Here is a 19,670-nt window from a genome sequence, read left to right as displayed (position 1 = left end):
CAAAAAAAAAAAAAAAAAACCAAGAGTTCCTAGTAAAATACAGTTTATTTGGCTAGGGGAAAGGTAGGTAGTGCAAGGACCAAGGTTTCATCCTGCAAGAACCCCCAGGCAGGCACACCTGAGCGGAGAGGGCGGGCAGCGCCCAGGGGCTCCTCAGCTGGGACCCTGGGGCGCGGGGCTCTGGGCTAGGAGGGTCGAGCAGCATGCGCTCCTGCACAGACTGCCTCCGCTCCAGGTTTTACAAGGAGGCCAGAAGGCACCCGGCCGAGCCCACCCAGCCGCAGGCGGCTCACGGCGCAGAGCCGGACCGGGCGGGCGGTGACCACCGCACCGCTGGCCGCCTCGCCCCAGACATTCCGCTTCGGCCACTGGAATGCGCAGACAAGGCTCCTTGTTGGCCCGGGGAGGGGTGGCCCAACTCGCCTGGCGTCGCGGCCGGGGGCGGGAGGGGGCGGGGCCGCAAGCGCGGGATCTTTAAATTGGCGGCCTTTGCGCGGGTCCCAGGACCCCGACTGACCCAGAGGGCTCGGATCTCACTCTGCAGACACGCACCTGCAGGCCCGCCGAGCCCACCATGCCGCTCCTGACCCCCGCGCGCCACCTCCCGGGACTCCTGCTGATCTGGTTGGTGCTGCTGCTGCCGCCCCCGGCCAGCCCTGGTCCCCTGGACCGCCCGGGCGTCCGGAGGCTGGGGACTCGTGGCCCCGCCGGCAGCCCCGGGCGCCGACCCGCTCCCACCCGCTCGCCCTATTCCGGAGCCATCGAGCCAGGTGGGAATCGCGGCGCAGGTACAGAGGGGAGGGGCGGGAGACGGCCCACAGCTGAAGAGGGACCGAATGCCGGACCGAGGGAACGAGAGCCTGGGCCGCGGATGGGAGGACGGGGGTGGGCAGCGGAGCCGGGCATCGAAGGAGAGCTTCGGACCTCTGGCAAGTGTCCTGCATCTCAGCCTCAGACGGGCAGCGGTGCGGGAGAAAGAATTCCGGTCCCAGAGAATCCTGTGCCGAAAAACTGAAATGCAGAAAAAGGAGGGGAGACACTCAAGGTTACTCGTGTGTCCCTGCTAGAATCTGGGTTTCCTGAAGCTCGAACTCCCCCTGTGATTTCGGCAGGGAGCATCCGGTAGCAGAGAAGGCAGCGCTGGGACTGCCTCCCACTTGGGTTTAAGGCGACCCTTCAGTGGAACCAAGCCTTCCAGGAATTCTACTTTTAGTTCTCTTGAAATTCCTCTGCTTCTATTCCAGGATTGTGGATGATTCTATCCTACAGCCCTAAAGCTGCCTCAGTGGAATCCGGGATTTAGTAGAGGGGAAGTCTTGGGGGTGCCCTGTGAGGCCAATAAGGGACCCAGAGAAGCCACCCGAATGCCTGAAACCATTCTGGTCTCAACCCTGTTCTCCCGTCCATGACCAGGTGTTCTCAAACTGACTGGGCCCAACCTGGGCTCTCTTAGATCCTCAAGACACTGAGTCTTAGCGATCAGTTCTATTTCTCTTTTTGGTCAGTAATGGATTCCTGAGACAGAGCAAAGTTCCTAGCTCAGCCAAGCCGGCAGATCATCTGACACAGCCCCTGACAGATACAGGGTAACCCCTATCAAAGCGAAGGGACCCAGCAAATCAGTGTCAAAGCTCAGAATAAAACTCAGGTCCCTGAAATCCCAAGTGAGGGTTCTTTCCACTGCTCCAACCTATCAAGCTCTTCATATGGTTTACATGAGATTTTAGCTTCATTACCAAGAAGTCCAGCATCAGTCTTGTTTGAAAGAGGCTGTTTAAACCATTTTCTCTGTGTCCTGTCTCATCTGGCCACCAATGCTGCCTGTCAGGCTCCTTTGCCTGGCCCATTCCCTCCTTTCTGGATATGTTGAGAAGGAGTTCAGAGGACTCTTTCTTGCATTACTCCCATGTTTGAAATGGCCAAAGAGGGGCCGGGGCTCACAGGGGTTCAATTCGGCTGGTTGCTCCAGGTGGGGTTGCTGGCAAAGCCTTTTTCTAGAAGTGGAATTGCTTCTAGAGCTCACCTCCCTCTCCATGGGACTGGAGGGGACAGTGAGGTTCTGCACTGGGTGACCATTTCCCCACTAAGCTGCCTTGAATCTTTTCTGTCTGGAATTCAAACCTGATCTTGAAGCATAATTCTTGGATAAACACCACATTCTACACCTCTTCCAGATTCTCTCCTTTTAGCAACCAAGAATTGCCATGACTTTGCTATAGGCTTTTATTTCTAACAAAATTGTCAAAAATTGGTGATATTGTGAATATGAAAACATTTTAGGAGACTCAGATATTCACTTTCTTCTTGAGAATCAAATTGCTTCTATTAAGTCATTGGGAGGGAGACTCAAAAAACAATTAGTGCCCCTTGCCGACGGGGTTCAAATCAGGAAGGAACCTGGTCACAGAATTGCCTGCTACCCTGGCCAAAGACTCCTTTATTAGTTTTCTATTGCTATTGCAACAAATAACCATGAATTTAGTGACTTAAAACAACACTCTGTGTATGCTGGCGGGGCACACGTGTGTGTGTGTGTGTGTGTGTGTGTGTGTGTGTGTGTGTGTGTAGAGCCAGGGCCTCATGCATGTGAGGCAAGCACTCTACCACCAAGCTACCCTACCACTAAGCTACCAACCCAGTGACCCACACTATTATCTTAGAGTTCTGTAGGTCAGTCTGACAGATCTCCCTGGGTTAAAGTCAAAATGCCAATAGGGTTGCATCCCTATCCCTTGGGAGGTTCTAGGGGAGAAGAATCTGTCTGCTGTCTCCAGCTTCTTAGAGGTTGCTATGTTCCTTGGCTCATGACCTTCTTCCTCCCTCTTCAAAGCCAGCAATGGTAGGTTGAATCCTTCTCACATTCCATCACTTGCACCCCCTGTCCTGCCATCATCCTCCGTCTTTAGAGGACTTTGTAATTATTTTGGCCCCACCTGCATAATACAGGATAAGCTCTCCATCCCAAGCTCTTTCATCATACCTGGAAAGTCCCTGTGGCCAGGAAAAGTAGCATATGTACAAGTTCCTGTGATAAGGACCTAGACATCTTTGCGGGGGATGCATTATTCTGCCTACCACACCCCCATAACTCCCCCCAATAAGGATTCAGTGGAGAAGAAAGGAATCATGTATGCAGGTTACAAGAATGAACCATGATTTATCCAAGTGACAACACTGCATGGTAATTACAGGGTTCCATCATCATGTTTTTTTTTCTTCTTCTTTTTACTCTAATAGTGTAAAAGTACCTGACCCCTGCTCAGACAGGATTTGCAACACAGCTCTTCTTCCTTGCCCCTAATCCATGGGAATCTGAAGGGATGAAGTGAAATTCTGGAGGAGTTTGAAAAAGAGAGATTTTTAATTCCTTTTGACTTAACTAAATACATGACGCACAGCATATTTCATGGTGGTGGCTCAAAGTCAATATGCAGGACGTTTCTAGGTATATGAGATAATGTTGATTTTTTTTTTTTTATGGTGGAAAACGTTGCCTCAGAGGGAGCAGCCGTGGTGTGGCAGGAAGGCCCTGCTGCTGGAAGTCAGGAAACTTGAGTCCTGACTAGTTCTCACTGCTGTCTAGTTCTCACCCCTCCCTGAATCTCAGCATCTCACCTGTTAGATGTATACAATATAAACAACCTCTGAACAACTTCGCAGGGTTATTATCTTGGTGCCCTGTGATCCCTAGATTATAATTGAAAGTCAGGTGCTGCTTTCTTAATTGAATACCTCCAGGCAGAGGGGAAAGCCAAGAGGATAATTTTTAGCTCTTGAAAGAAAACTACATAGACTTGATCCTTGTTCTAGACAAGGTTTTTTCTTCCATAAACAGCTTGGCCTAAGAGTTTATTTTGAGTCCACCTTTCTTCCCAACTCATTGAGTAATAAATTGCCTTCTTAGAGAAGCATCATCTCTCTTTTTTTTTTGTTAGAAAAATGAAGAACCTTGATTTACACTTCATGCCCAAAGATTTTATTTCCTCTTAGGACTACATGTGTGTGTTGTATATGCATGAGTATGTGTTGGCGTTGGCTTGAAAAAGAAGTGTAATAACTGGCTTCTTTCTTATCTAGTCCTGAGTTGTGAACTTGATTTTGCTGACTGGAAGAGGGATGTGCAAATAGGGTTGAAGGAAGTAGAAAAAACTAGGAAAGAAAAGAAGAAAACTAAAATTTGTGTCACTACAGTGTGCCAGGTACTTTTGTGTAGAAAAAATACAGTAAACAGTAAGGATTGAGAAATGTGGCTTATTTGCCTTTTTAGCCCCAGGGTTTCATAGGACTGCATAGGACTTTTTTGTATAGAACTGCAAAAAAAAAAAAAAAAAAAGGTGAATGAATAAGTGAATGAGAGGTGACTATGTGAGTGTGATGTAGGTACTAGAATAGATGCCAGGTCACAATCTCTGCTCCTTAAAACAATAAGACATGCTAAAATTAGGGAGTGCAAGAGGCATATATCACATTAGGTTGTCATCCCACTATCTTCAACTAACTCAAAGCTTACCAAAACAAGAATGAACGGGTGACCAGATGGAGGGAGACTTTAGGGCTTTTGGGGGGCAGTTTTCATCCCCTAGAAATGGAATAGAAGAAGGAAGCTACTAGAAGATTGTTAGAGTGCCTTGCCTCAAATTCAGCCATTGCTTCAAGCCTGGGCAGGGAACTGTGCAGTAAGGCTGGATCTGAGGGCCTTTTACACAGTTTGGGAACACCCAACTCCCATTGCCTCAGCTAGCCATGGGGCCCAGGACATGGCTGGGATCCACTGATTCCTAGGGGTCAAAAGGAACCTTGAGAGCAAAACCTTAATCAGATTTCTAAGCAAAATTTTAGAACTCAGTCAGCTTATAGGTAGATGTCTGGGGACACTTCACATCTTCATGTGAATTCTCACTATGGGGCTCTGAAAGCTGTCATGCTTTAAACACCCGTGAGAGGATGAATTTGGGGAAAGTAGCAGGCAGTGGCGGCTTTGTGGTTAAGGGGTGCTACTCTGTCTGGCCTCCTGGAATCCCAGAGTTGTCTGGGAGTGAGTATTGTCCCATTTCTGGTTGTGATCTGATCATTGCTTGTTTCTTCTGCTACCCATGCTCTTCTTTGCAGGTGTTTGCAAGAGCATGCCCTTGGATTTGGTGTTTATCATCGACAGTTCTCGAAGCGTACGGCCCTTGGAATTCACCAAAGTGAAAACCTTTGTCTCCCGGATCATTGACACTCTGGACATTGGGGCAGCTGACACACGGGTGGCCCTAGTGAACTATGCCAGTACAGTGAAGATTGAGTTCCAGCTGCAGACCTACTCAGATAAGCAGTCCCTGAAACAAGCTGTAGCACGAATCACCCCCTTGTCCACAGGCACCATGTCGGGGCTGGCCATTCAGACAGCAATGGATGAAGCCTTCACAGTGCAGGCAGGGGCTCGGGGGCCCACTTCCAACATCCCTAAGGTGGCCATCATCGTGACAGATGGGAGGCCCCAGGACCAGGTGAATGAGGTGGCTGCACGGGCCCGGGCATCTGGCATTGAGCTCTATGCTGTGGGTGTGGACAGGGCAGATATGGAGTCCCTCAAGATGATGGCCAGTGAGCCCCTGGAAGAGCATGTGTTCTATGTGGAGACCTACGGGGTCATTGAGAAGCTCTCCTCTAGATTCCAGGAAACCTTTTGTGGTAAGTTGGTAAGTCTTTGCTTCCAGCTAGTAAGGATGTTATATTTCAGACATTGTGTTCCCAGAGAAAAAGAGATTTTTCACCCCTTTTTTTTGAGGGGTGGTGATGGTGGTGGTGGTGGACATTTATGAAAAACTTAAATGCACGCAGTGCTTTTTTGGTGTTTTTTTACCAACTTAAACACATGGTGTTGGTTTAGAAATATAGAGCTGCATTATATATTTGGTTTGCTCATAAAATCTTCATGTTTGCATTAGAAATGTGAAGGTCTAGAAATACCCAAGATAAATAATCCTGCTGTTCCCTGATGGGGTGGGGTGGAGGAAACCTCAAGATGCCTGTCTTGTCTCCATCCCCCAGTACACTTTTTTCCCAGGTACTTTCTTCAGTTTTACCATCTCTAGATTTAACAGAACTCTGCTTGTTCTGTAGAAAAACAGGGAGCAGTGTATGTCCTGGGAGGGTCAGTGGACTATATCCCACTGTTACTGTCAGTGTGAACAGTGTTAGGGAACACTTGTTTTCAGATTGGGCTCTTTCTTTGGCTATTCTGTGTGGTGTAAGAGGATTAGGGACCAGGAAGATTGGGGTTTTGGTTCAGCTGAGAGACAAAAGAAGAGATTAAAACAACAACAACAACATTCTTTTATTTTTCTATTTCTTTGTTCCTTTAGGATGTAGTTTGAATATGAACATGCTAATTTCATTGGGATTTTTAGCATGATACAGCCAGATGCGTCAGCATGAATCATCTGGGGCTGGGGTTTATATTTAGTCACTGATCTGATCAGAATGATGATTTGTGGGGCTCGTGTTTTATTTATTATCATTTGGAGAATATTCTTTGAAACCCTCTATGAAAATACCCAAGAAAGTGGGTTCAGATTTCTAGTTCAGGTGAATTTCTAAACATACATACTGTTTTTTTTTTTTTTGCTATATAATTTATTCCACATTTGTTTATTCAGCATGCATTTATTGATAACTGATGACAAAAAAATATAGTTCTCCCAACCATCAATTAACATTCTGGGGTTGGGGGTGAGACAAGCAAGTGAGCCAATAATTGCAATTGTAAATCTTGAGGAGATTTATATCTAAACTGACGTGAAGCCCAGCCATCACCAGTTAGCTGGGAAATGAGGGCAGCAGCCTTGGTCTGAGGGAAGCTTGGCCTCATCTCAACCAGACCTGGCTGGGTTCCTCTTCTTTCCTGTCCTGGGACACTGTGCCTTCTCAGGCCGTCATTGGCCTTGGTGGTATCTACTTGGTATTCATTGGGTTCCAAAAAGAAAGTGGCTTTCTTTCTCCCAGGAAAACCCCCGAGCTTGTGGGTGAGAGTTGCTGCATCAGGATGCCACTCTGTGGCACAGTTGGGTGTCAGAGCTGGCACCTGGGGTTGGGCTTGAAGGCCATAAAGTAACAAGTGGTGAGTGGCAAGCTTTTCCTCTGGTACAAAAGACATGCTGTTCTGGGGTCGGGGGAGCGTCCTCTCTATGGAAAAAAGACTGAGGGGCAGCTTGTTGTAGTCAACGGGTTGGAAAGATCATTCCATGAAAAGGCCCTTCTTGGGAAAATATTAGCCTTGTCCTGCTGCCAAGGGCAATGGAGGCTGGGTTACCTGCCACAGGAGCGCCAGCCTTCTCCAGCAGGCCTCCTTGATCCCTCAGAAGTGACTAAATCCATTGATTCGTCTTTCAGAACATGCTGCTAGGAAAAAAAAAATTCAATGAGATATAAATGGCTCTAGGAGCAAAAAGCTGGAGAGGTCATTAAGCTGATATAATCTCATTTAGTTAGTTCTTTTCTTTTTACCTGTTTGTATTTATCATGTGAGTTCAGTGTCTCCAAGTTGCCTACGTAGATACCTGATCTCAAGAACCCATGTTGCATGTTCAGAAAGCAGTTACCCAGATTGCCCCCATCGTGTGCACGTCAAAATATGTGTTTTGCTCCAAGTGAGAGTGTGTCTCCAGCGGAGGGGGATGCCTGCATTGAATTCTGTTTAGACACAAAATGTGGAACCCTTGCAAACCAAGTTCTGGCTTTGATGGGTCAACTCGCTCACAGCACTGTTCACTACTGTTCTCCCCATCTCTTGAGGCTGGGAAGCAAACATCTTTTTCATAGGAATGTGGATAAGCTGAGTAAAACATCAAGGCAGCTGACTGATGGAAGTGTTTGGCTTCAGCTCGGGGCCCAAAATTATCTTTCTCCTTTGAGAGAGTTTCTAGCAAGGTCTGTAATTTTAAATTAGTAACATTTCTAGTTTAAGAGTATTTCTAGTAAGCCAGAGGCAGACAACAAATGACCAATTTTGATAGTGAAATAAAGAGCAATGCCTTCTTTTTTTTTGAAAAAAAAATATATATTTAATATTTAGTTTTTAGTTGTAGTTGGACACAATATCTTTATTTATTGACTTTTATGTGGTGTTGGGGATCGAACCCAGGGCTTCGCCCGTGCCAGGGGAGCGCTCTACCGCTGAGCCACAATCCCAGCCCGAGCAATGCCTTCTTAACACGTGAGAAAGTATCTGAAATGTTTTTACCTTTTGACGCTGACTGCCCCGAACTTCCTCTGCACAGCCCTGGACCCGTGTGCGCTAGGCACGCACCAGTGCCAGCACGTGTGCGTCAGTGATGGGGAGGGCCGGCACCACTGCGAGTGCAGCCAAGGGTACACCTTGAACGCGGACAAGAAAACGTGCACAGGTGAGACTGCTGGGGGAGAGCGGCTGACCACCCTGTTATTGGGGGATCTCTTCTTCTGGGGTGGGACGGGCCTTGTGCTTTGACTCCCACACCTTTTCTACCTAACTGCCTTTTGGCTGGTTTACTGTGGCTCATGGATGATTTGCCTTGAAAAGGAACAAGGGACACAGGAAAGAGGATACAGATCCCAAACTCTTGGTCCTTTTGTGGTTCTGGCATTTTCCCCCGATTGTTTCTAATTGGATACAAGCCTCCCTTTCCTCTCTCTGACCATAGATGCTCATGAATTCTAGAAGTAAGGGAAATTTAGAGAGGGTCTCAGGTACCTGGGGCATGAATATTCCAAGTCGATGAAGAAGGACAATTAGGTTCTTCTTTTTAATCTTAGAAAAGAGTGTTTGAGAGTAAGAATACAGATCATTGAATTCAACCTACTTATTTTATGGATGTGAAATTGAGAAACAAAGAAGGGAAAAGACAACCCACACCTGGGGTCTGTTATTGAAAGCCAATACCAGTCAGTTCCAGATCTGCTTCCCTTCCTGGAGCCCCACCCCCTTTGTTAGCTCTGTGTAGTGAGGTCTGAAAAAGGAGGTCTTACTGCCTATTCTCCCTGGGTTCACATTTGTCCTGCTCCTCATTTGACAGCTATCGACAAGTGTGCTCTCGGCACTCATGGGTGTGAACACTTCTGTGTGAATGACAGGACTGGCTCTTATCACTGTGAGTGCCACGAAGGCTACATCTTGAATGAAGACAGGAAGACTTGTTCAGGTAAGTGGGGAGGAGCCTGTACTGCTGCTTCTTACTTACCTGTCTACCTGCCTACCCAGTGTTGGAACTTGGCACTGCGACTGAGTGCATCAAGTCCCACCCCTGCACTTGGACTGTTTTTCTCTCTTGTCACCTTGGGCTTTTTTCCCCCCCTCCCATTTCCAAGTCTTATTGGAAGAGTTAGAAATAGTAACGTGTATGTGTCACCTGTGAACGTGAGACTCAGTTCTTTTCTCTACCCAGCCCTCACACTCCTTCCAAATGCTACAATTTAGTAATTTAACACCGAATAACATCCCGAAAGATACTTATTGCTTTCGAAAGGAAAGATGGTAACCTTGTAGTGGAGAACCTGGCAGACACCACCATCTTCAAGTCATCAAAGTGATCAAAGCCAGCATCATTAGTGATGACCTCGGTGACATCATGCATCAGTTGACATCCTGTACCGAGGATACAGCAGCATGTCTGTGGTATTCTTTTTAAAAATTCAGAACCAAAAAACATCACACAAAATCAAACATCGAGACATTCTTAGTTCACAAAAATAATTTTCTGGTACAAAGGCAAACTGGGGATATGTCCCATATTGGAGGACACTAAGACCATGTGACAACTTAATGCAATGTGGGATCCTAGATTGGGTCCTGGATTATAAAAAGTGCTTTAGTAGAACAATTGGCAAAATTTGAAAAACTATACATATTAGTAAATCATATCATATCAATGTTTTTGATAATCATACTAGAGTTATGTAAATTGTTAACATTTGGGGAGGCAAGGTAAAGTACAGCAACTATTTGGATTTTTGTAAGTTTTTCATAAATATGAAGTTATCTCAAAATAAAAAGTTTAAAAATAAAAAATAGTTTAAAACTTACTAGTACAGAGGTAAGTGCATTGAATGAAAATTTGAATCCTGAGTTCTGATACTGCCCTGAATCAGCTGGTCTCTTTGTTGTTTATTTGCCTCATTTATAAAAGAGAAAAGGTTTACTGGGTGTGGTGGCATATTCCTGCAATCCCAGAGACTGGGGGAGCTGAGGCAGGAGAATTGCAAGTTTTAGGCCAGCCCCAGCAGTTTAGAAGATCCTGTCTCAAAATACAATAAATAAAAAATAGGTCTGGGGGTGTGGCTCAGTGATAGAGCATCCCTGGGCTCAATTCCCCAGTACTGCAAAAAGATACATAAAAAAAGAAAATAAAACAGGAAAGGACTGAATTACAATTTTTTCAAATTCTAAATCTGTCTTTCCATATCTAATGTAATTAGTCACATAACTGTTCATATCTCTCTAGAATGGGGTAAATACAGTAAACCTAAAAGGAAATCCTTTGGAATATATTTATGAGAATCTTAGATTATAAAAACTCAATGATGATGACTTTTGAAAAGGAACTGGGGAAGACTGGAGAATAATTATCATGTGTGCAGGATTTTATTTAACTCGGCTAACTTCTAGTAAGAGCAAATAATACTGACAGCTTTGACTAGCCTGCAATAAGTTTTCCTCTTATATATTTCTAGCTGCAAATGAGAAGGTTTCTATTTATGGGTAATAAAAGACTCTTTCACTTTTTATTTTCTTTTTTCCTGGATTTTCCACTGACAGCTCAAGACAAATGTGCTGTTGGTGCCCATGGCTGTCAGCACATTTGTGTGAATGACAGAGATGGGTCCCATCACTGTGAATGTTATGAGGGATACACTCTGAATGAGGATAAGAAAACATGTTCAGGTAAAGTCTACTCAACAAATTCTTTCATATTTGACTCTTCCTATTGTGGTGAAATTGACTTGCAATTTGCTGGGAGAGAAGTTCTTAGTGGTAATTTAAAGCACAACTGGGTTCAGGCATTCTGTCGTGCTGATGGATGAAGGCACACATGCTCAGAGGGTGGTGAGCTCACTGGTTTTTGCAAACATAGATCACTTCAGAAAATTACTGGAAATGCGTAGGGAGTGGGGGATATGAGAAAAGCTAATTAAATATTAGATCCTTATCCAGGAAAATTTTATAGCCCTGTACACTGGGGACCTTTTAAGCGAATAGGAGACTTTAGAGGAAGTCGGTTGGACAGTAACTATTTAGTGTGATAGGCTGAACTGATCTTTTTCCAGTTAAAACTTGGCCTGGAACTTTTCTGTAACGTTAATCTTAAAGCTGGATCATTTAGTAAAGGAGACTTTGTAAATGCCTGAATTAGACCCACACAGATCTTCCAGGAAGTCTGAAGTGGACATTCCCTGACAGTTTCTAGCTGATCAATCTTCGGTGAATCTGAGCCTTATGACTTGGCTGATGAGCCCTACCACGACTGCTAATCCTCATTAATTTGATTTAGGCTCACTGGCAGAACAGGGTGGCATTCATAAATGTCAGAACAGTCCTAAAGGAGAGAAATTCCAAGCTCTCGAGGTAGTGCCCGTTTTGACGTACTGAATGTTTTTTAGGTCTTGTTTAACTTTCCCTCTCTTGAGGTAATGCTCTTAGATAATGGCTGGCAGCATTTTCAGTACCTTCTGTGGGCTGCACATGATTTGCAGCATTTTATACACAAAGCCATGCATTTAATCCTCATAGCAACTTTGGGAGGAAACTGAGGCATAGGCAGATTGAAAAACTTGCTCAGGTCACCTTGCTCAGGTTTGTAAGTAGTAGAGTCAGAGTTTGATCGCATGTTCCCAGGGTTACTTGTGCCTTTGACCATTATCTCATTGTACAAAGAACTTGACAGCAAAGATGAGTGGAGGAGAAAAAATTGTGAGCAAGTTAGTATACGTGTGTTTTAAAGTAATAAGGAATAGTGCCATGATGAGGCTGGTCTACAGGACTGTCAGATGGCTCCACGGACCTGCTTTCCCCGCACTGGGTGATAGGAAGGCTTGTAGGTTGGATGTGGAGTCCCAAGGCAGGGCCAGAGCAGGAAGCAGATCCAGTATCTATCTGTAGAGTAAATGCCAAGCTGGGATAAGGGGAAAATAGAGTCATCTCCTATTTCGCATTTTGCTGAAAAAAAAAAAATCTAAAATGTATCGATGACGGGAATATCCGTGTTAAGACTGGAAAAGCACTTTATGAATACATTTCATAGGGCCTTGCATTTCATGCAAAGTTATTTTCTAGGCAATAGTAAGCCATGGAAGGTTTCTGAGCTTGGAATGAGGATTTAAGAGGGGAGCTAGAAGGGAACAAATAAAACACTTTGGTCCCTGTAATGGCAGAGGAAGAGCCCATGTCTCTAGGAAAACTTACTTGGTTTTTAAAGGGGAGTTGCATTTTCATTTGTCCTGGGCCAGTTTGGACATGGGACTGATGTGGCACTTTCCTCTGCTCTCCACTTAAATTTGGGCAAACTGTCTTCATCCTTGAAATGTTCCTTATTGATAGATAATAAATACTTCACTGTCCAGTCATATATATCACCTTTGTTATTAATAATGTTGCTATCACTTTTCTCCGTGTTTGTAAGTGTGTGTGTATGTGTTCCTAGGTGTCTCCAGGTCAGTGTTTTCTGTCCCATTTTATAAGCTATAGACAGCAGGTCTTTGTTCAATGCAGTACTTTTTGTGTAGCATCACACTTAGTTCCAAGTGCAATAAAGTCCCTAATAGATTATTTTTGGGTAATGATCCACGATAAGCTGGAGATACTGGAGATGCTGACAGTCACCAGAAATGTCCAAGGTAAGTTCTAGACTATAATTAAGACTTAGTGCTACAGGAATAAAAAAGAAGGCAGCATTAGAGTGCAGAAGATGGTGGGGAGCGGTTGGGGTTGGCGGGAATGTCTGTGATCAAAGGTGAGCCGCAGGGATGGGAGGTGGAGAGGGAAGGAGGCTTTCTCCTGGAGTCTGGGGCTTGTGGCTGACTGCTGAAGGATTCATTCTCAGCACCGGTCGGGACCAAACTGGAGATGATTTCTCCCAGTGTTTGCTTTTAGTTGCATATTTAATTAATGTGTGACTGTTTCTCTCCTGCCCCATTCCTGGTTAGTCCAGAACAAGTGTGTTCTGGGCACTCACGGCTGCCAGCACGTGTGTGTGAGTGATGGGGCAGCCTCCTACCACTGCGACTGTTTTCCTGGCTACACACTGAACGAGGACAAGAAGACATGTTCAGGTGAAGACTGGCCCTTCAAGCCTATTCTGTTGGGTAGGAAAATCTAGGAGGAAGCTGTTCTCTCTCCATATGAAGCTCTGAACCGTTCTCCTGGCCAGAATCTTCCACTGGCTTCCAATTGCCTACATAATGAAACACTGCCTTCCTCTGCCTGTGTACCTTCCATGATCTGATTCCAACTTCTTCTCTTTCTTTTTTCTAATTACTATCTCTACCTAAGTCTGATTTTTAAAATTATGGTAAAACATACATAACACAAAATTTACCATTCTAACCATTTTGGGGGGGATACCAGGGATTGAACTCAGGGGTACATGACCACTGAGCCACATCCCCAGCCCTATTTTGTATTTTATTTAGAGACAGGGTCTCACCGAGTTGCTTAACTCCTCACTGTTGCTGAGGCTGGCTTTGGAACTTGCGATCCTCCTGCCTCAGCCTCCTGAGCCACTGGGATTACAGGTGTGCACCACCGTGCCCTGCCCATTCTAACCATTTTTAAGTGTACCGTTCACTGACATGCAACACATTTGCATTGCTGTGCAACCATTACTACTATCCATTTCCAGAACATTTTCATCATCTCAAACTAAAACCCTGTTCTCATTAAACAATCACTGCCCGTTCCTACTCCCCTAGCCCCTGGTAACTGTGTGTTTTCATCCTCTAGCAGATTGTAATCCCCAACCCCAACGGTGGTGGTGATCTTATCTGTACTTTTTGGCCGGTACCACAGTACACAAAGTAGTTTTTCAGCAGATATTTCTTCATTGAAGGTATTATTTCATGTGAAATAAAGTATGAATCAATTTCTTGTGAAGGGCAAGGATAATGAGGATCAGCTTGCTTCTAGAACTTGAGTAAGTGTGGGTAATTTTCAGAAAAATCAATCTTTTTTTTCTTTTTTTTTTTTAATTTCTCCTCCTGGAAAGTGGAGAATTCAGCATGATTTTTTAATGGTTTAGGCTGTCACCTCATTTTATTTTTTTAAGGTTCATGTATTTATTCCATCAGCAGTGTTTATGGAGCTACCGTTAAACAAATTGTACTCTATTAGATTCTGAGGAAGAAACTGGAGACAAATTTCAGGTAGGAATTCCAAATAGGGACATTTTAACATTGTGAGAGAGCATAACACAAAGGTTAACTAAAGGGCATGCAGTAAGTACTGTGTGTGTGTATGTTCAGAAAAAAGAGGACGCGATCGAGGGCTTGAAAAGTTGAATCAGGCTTGGTTCATTTTTTCTAGGTGTAGAGCTCTAATGTTTATATCTACATCTTTTTGGCTAGCTAGCTTGCTTCCTTCCTTCCTTTCTTCCTTTTCTTTTCTCCTTCCTTCCTATACAATTTTTATTGAAAGGTAATTTACTTATCACAACATTTATTCTTTTTTTTTTCTTTTTGGTATTTGGTTCTGGGAATCAAATTTTGGGCTGCAGGCATGCTAAACACACATTTTACCACTGAGTTACATGCCCAAACAAAAACTGCTGTGCTGAAGTATGCATTTCATTGATTTTCAGTATTTCAAAAATTGGGTATAACCATCAGCACTATCTAATTATAGAAAATTTTATCAACCTTAACCTATACCCATTATCAGTCACTCCCCTATTCCTCCCAGCCCCTTGTCCTTAGCAAGCACTAATTCTACCTCTATGGATTTGTTTATTCTGGACATTTCATACAAATGGATGGTATGCTTTGCGGTCTTTGTGACTGGCTTCTTTTACTTAGTGTGCTATTTTCCAGATTCATCCATATTTGTAGTATGCATTAGTGCTTTATTCCTTTTCATTGCTGAATAATATTCTATTGCATAGAAATATCCCATTTTGCTTATCCACTTCTCAGTTGATGAATAGTTTATTTCCACTTTTTCAGCTGGAATGAATAATGTTGCTGTGAACAGTAGTTAGTATACAAGTCTTTGTGTGGACATATGGTTTAATCTTTGCAATATATACCTAGAAGTAGAATTGCTAGGTCACATGGAACTCTATATTTAATATATATTTTTAATATATATATTTTTAGTTGTTGATGGATGTTTATTTATTTAGATGAGATGCTGAGAATTGGACCCAGTGCTTCACACGTTTGAGGCAAGTGCTCTATCACTGAGCCACAACCCCAGCCCTATGTTTAATGTTTTAAAGAACTGCCAGACTCTTTTTCAAAGTGGTTACACCATTTAAGAATCTCACCAGTAGTGAATGAGGCTTCTAATTTCTCATATCTTTGCCAACACTTACTACTATCTTTTTAAAAAAATTTTATTCATCCTATGGGGTAAGGCAATATTTAATGTGGTTCTTATTTGTATTTCCCTAGTGACTGATGATCTTGACCATCTTTTCATGTGCTTGTTGGTGACTTTTATATATTGTTTGGAAGAATGTCTATTGAAAGCCCTTTTCCCATTTTTAAAAAGTTGATTTTCTATCTTTTTATTGAGTTGGAATGTGTAATTTGCAATTTTTGCAGAGATGCGATTTGAAATTTTTTCTCCTATATCATGGATTGCCCTTTCATTTTTTAAAATACCTTTATTTTATTTATTTGTTTTTATGTGATGCTGAGGATCGAACCCAGGGCCTTGCACATGCTAGGTGAGCACTCTATCGCTGAGCCATAACCCGAGCCCGCCCTTTCATTTTTTGAAAGTGTCTTTTGATGACAGAAGCTTTTAATTTTATAAAGTTCAATTTATTTATTCTTTTGCATCTTGTGCTTTTGTTATTGTATCTAAGAAACTGTTTGATAGGTCAAAGTCATGAAGATTTACTTCTGGTGTTTTCTTCTAAGAGTTTTTTAGTTTTATCTCTTCCTTCCTTCCTTCCTTCCTTCCTTCCTTCCTTCCTTCCTTCCTTCCTTCCTTCCTTCCTTCCTTCTATATTGTTTAGGTCTATGGTCTTTTTTGAGCTACATATATACATGTGTATACATGCGCACACACACACACATATGGTGTGAGATAAGTGTCCAACTTTATTCTTTTCATATAGCTATGCAGGTTTCCAGCATAATTTGTTCAAAAGGTATTCTTTCCCTTATTAACTTGTCTTGATACCCTGTTGAAAAACAAGTGACCATAAATGAAACAGTTTATTTCTGAAGTCTCAGTTCTATTCCATTGATCCTCATGCCTTCTTTTTGCAAACACCACATTGCCTTGATTACTGTAGCTTTGTAGAGAATTTTGAAACCAGTAAGTATGAGTTCTTCAGTTTTTTTTCTTCTTTTTAGGATTGTTTTGGTTATTCTGGGTCCCTTACATTTCTCTATACATTTTAGGATCATTTTGTCAATTTCTCCACAAATGTCAGCAGGGATTTCATAGGCATTGTACTGAATTTACAGATCAAATTTGGGAAGTATTGCCATTTTAACAATCTTCCAATCCATTAACATGGAGTTTATGTCTTCTACTTAAAAAAAAAAAAACACGCTTATGTATTTTATTCTTTTAGATGCTATTGTGAATGAGTCCATCTCTCAAGTTTCAAATTTGCTACATCACTGTTTTGCAATTTTCTATAGAGAATTTTAATTAGAATATCACACTGAGACAGACCCCCAACCCTCCACCAGAGCTTAGAGTCTATTAGGCAAGAGATTGTATCATATGTACCCATTTTATACTCTGCACAGGGATGATAGGCATGTTGGTGATATTCAATAGATATATTCTGCTTACTGATTGATTAATAGGCTGATTATGGTGGGATTTGGGCTGGATGGTCCCAAAAGGTTTTAATAGGATTCAGACAGGTAAATAGATTGCATTTAATTCAGTGGATTTATGGTCCCCCAGGCCTACGCTGCATTTTTCTAGAAGATGAGAGAAAATATGGGCGCCAAGGGGCATTTCCTGTCCTCAGGCAATAGTTTCACTTGGAAGATTAGACAGCAGTCTTCAGGCTTGGGAAGTTACGCTTATTTCTATTTGCAATTATAAGGGCTGTAATATTTAACAGGAATGTTTGCCTCACAGCATCACAGAAAGAAATAGAGTTACCTCTATTAATCTCTCACATTTACTTAAATGTCAATATATATCTGAATTTGTAATACTAAAGTATTTTGGGGTAAAAACTAGAACTCTCATCAAACCATTTAATAAATTAAAAGTCCTCTGTAGAAAATCAGGTATAACCTGGTTTTAACCTTTGAAGTACTTTGGCCATACAAGTGGTGAGTTATTGTTCTCTTTTCATTTATTAGTGAGGACCCAGTACCAGAAGAAGATTGTCTTGTCTCTGTATCTCCTATACAATCTTTAAAAGAAATTTTCTTTATATTGTTGATGAGTTCTGATAATCATGAAAGTATAAAGAATTATTGAATGAACCCTCATAAAATCATCACCTGACTTTGACAATTATAAACATTTCCCTTGTATCTCCTAATACAAAAATGTCCATGACATCATTATTCCAAAGTAGTTTCTCCTCTTCCATTTGTTTTTATATCCTTTTACCTCCTGGAAAATGCATTTCAATAAGTCTTAAAAATAGTAATATTGAATTCCAGTGGCTCAGGAGGCTGAGGCAGGAGGATCACAAATATACAGTCAGCCTTAGCAACTCAGCACAGCCCTAAGCAACTTGGCAAGACCCTGTCTCAGAAAAAAACCAGAACAACAACAACAAAAAGGGCTGGAGATGTGGCTCAGGATTGAACTCTTCTGGGTTCAGTTACTGGTACCACCCCCTCCCCCCCCCGAAAAGTAACATTGAGTTGTATATTTCCTGATTTTTTATACTTTTAGGTATCCATAACATTTTATGTGCTCTCATTGTAGCCATTGAAGAGGCACGGAGACTTATTTCCACTGAAGATGCATGTGGGTGTGAGGCCACATTAGCTTACCAGGAGAAGGTCAGCTCCTATCTCCAGAGACTGAACACCAAACATATCCTTTCCAGAAGGTTTTCTGCTTCTTCTTGAAGCCAGTGGAAGTACTACAAATGAGCTAAATGTTTTAGGACATTATGAAGGCAAGGGCCTTATTTGTTGTTTTAAGATAAGCAGCAATAATATACATTTTTTTTCAATTTAGAGTTCTTTAAAATACTTTAATAGACCATTTATATTTACATGTAAAAGCTGTGTAACTATTACATTTCCTAGTGCTTTTCCATGGCATGTATGCTCCAAATTGAGCTCTTACTCAACAGATGAGGTAATTATCCTATGCTTCCTTTATATGGCCATCTTAGTTCAGAATCTGCATCTGTGCAGAACAAATCAGCTGACTGATGAGGTGTGATATCTCAGATTTCATGATTCCACACTTTAGCTAGCCAGGTGTTCAAAAACAGATTTTAAAATGTAACATGATAGTGTCTTAGGATCTTTCAAAACCAACACTTCAAAATACTAACAGAAAAAGTACTTTTTCTCAGCCCAGCTCAAGTTAACTACTCTGTCTCTGCTACCTTAAAGGAGTAGAATTCAGATCTTGGTACAACTTAAGAGTATGCAGATTTTTCAGTTCAAATTGAATCAATTTCCAAATACTTCACTTGCTCAAGATGCTACTTGGAATCTGCTGGCATGTTCATTTCTCATCTTCCATTTCAGGATTGCCATTTTCCTAACTACACAAGAAAAGCACACCTCTCTCTTACCCTAAATCTAATAAGATGCATTTTCCAGAAAAGCAAAATTTCCAGAGGACCAATAATTCCTTTAATCAAGAATTCATAAATGTTGCTCCCTTTATCCATCTTACTAGTAAGTATTTGTCCAATTGAATTTCATATGAGCAAAAATATCTGAAGACCACTGCAGTGGTCTGACTTTATCAAGATCTCAAAAGAACTGAACTTCTGAGTGTTAGATGAGACTTTTGCTGAGAAAATAGTCTAGTTCTTTTTCCTCACTTATACTAGGACACAATTTTCTTTTATCTTGTGTAAAAGTGTTTAAAAGTATGCTTGTTTTCTAATGTGTAGAAATAAATGGTGTTGGCCTTAACAACTAGCTACTTGATGACATTTTGCAGAAGCTGCAAGTAAATGAATATGGACAAGTACATCGTTAGATTGCTCAAAATGTAGAAATGTAGAAAACTTGGTGCAATTAATATACTTTTGCACACTGGTATCTTCGATGTTCTTGCTAATTATTTGCCATTATAAATGCTTGAATATTTCCAGATAAATAGTATGACGATTTTCTGGAGAATCGGTATCATTTTTCCAAGGAAATAAATGTGCATATTCTTATTAAGGGCAAACTTTAGTGTTTCTATGCTCTAACTGTGAAATGGTAGGAAGTAGAATGAAAAGTTCAATTTTTAAAATTATCTACTAATTGATCCATTTAATTTTAAATGTTTATATTAGTAAGATAATCATATTCACAATGGAAAC

General features: G+C 42.2%; 1 protein-coding gene across 1 annotated transcript; it reads left to right on the top strand.

The window, feature by feature from the left end:
- The first annotated feature begins 574 nt into the window (after window positions 1-574).
- Window positions 575-19,339, top strand: Matn3 (matrilin 3). The gene is made up of 8 exons (XM_026414619.2): window positions 575-788; window positions 5,110-5,676; window positions 8,265-8,390; window positions 9,039-9,164; window positions 10,778-10,903; window positions 13,162-13,287; window positions 18,095-18,205; window positions 19,284-19,339. The coding sequence occupies exons 1-8, from the start codon at window positions 575-577 to the stop codon at window positions 19,337-19,339; spliced, it is 1,452 nt and encodes a 483-aa protein (XP_026270404.2).
- Window positions 19,340-19,670: the final 331 nt, after the last annotated feature.

Source organism: Urocitellus parryii, chromosome 12 (assembly GCF_045843805.1).
Source record: "Urocitellus parryii isolate mUroPar1 chromosome 12, mUroPar1.hap1, whole genome shotgun sequence".
Lineage (NCBI taxonomy): Eukaryota > Metazoa > Chordata > Mammalia > Rodentia > Sciuridae > Urocitellus > Urocitellus parryii.
The sequence above is the reverse complement of the archived record's forward strand: the minus strand, read 5'-3'. Positions and strand labels throughout refer to the sequence as shown.

Coding starts and splice junctions, on each gene's coding strand:
- Matn3 (XM_026414619.2), top strand. CDS start 575: ATGCCGCTCCTGACCCCCGCGCGCCACCTCCCGGGACTCCTGCTGATC. Junction 5,677..8,264: donor ATTCCAGGAAACCTTTTGTG/GTAAGTTGGTAA, acceptor TCCTCTGCACAG/CCCTGGACCCGTGTGCGCTA. Junction 10,904..13,161: donor GGATAAGAAAACATGTTCAG/GTAAAGTCTACT, acceptor ATTCCTGGTTAG/TCCAGAACAAGTGTGTTCTG.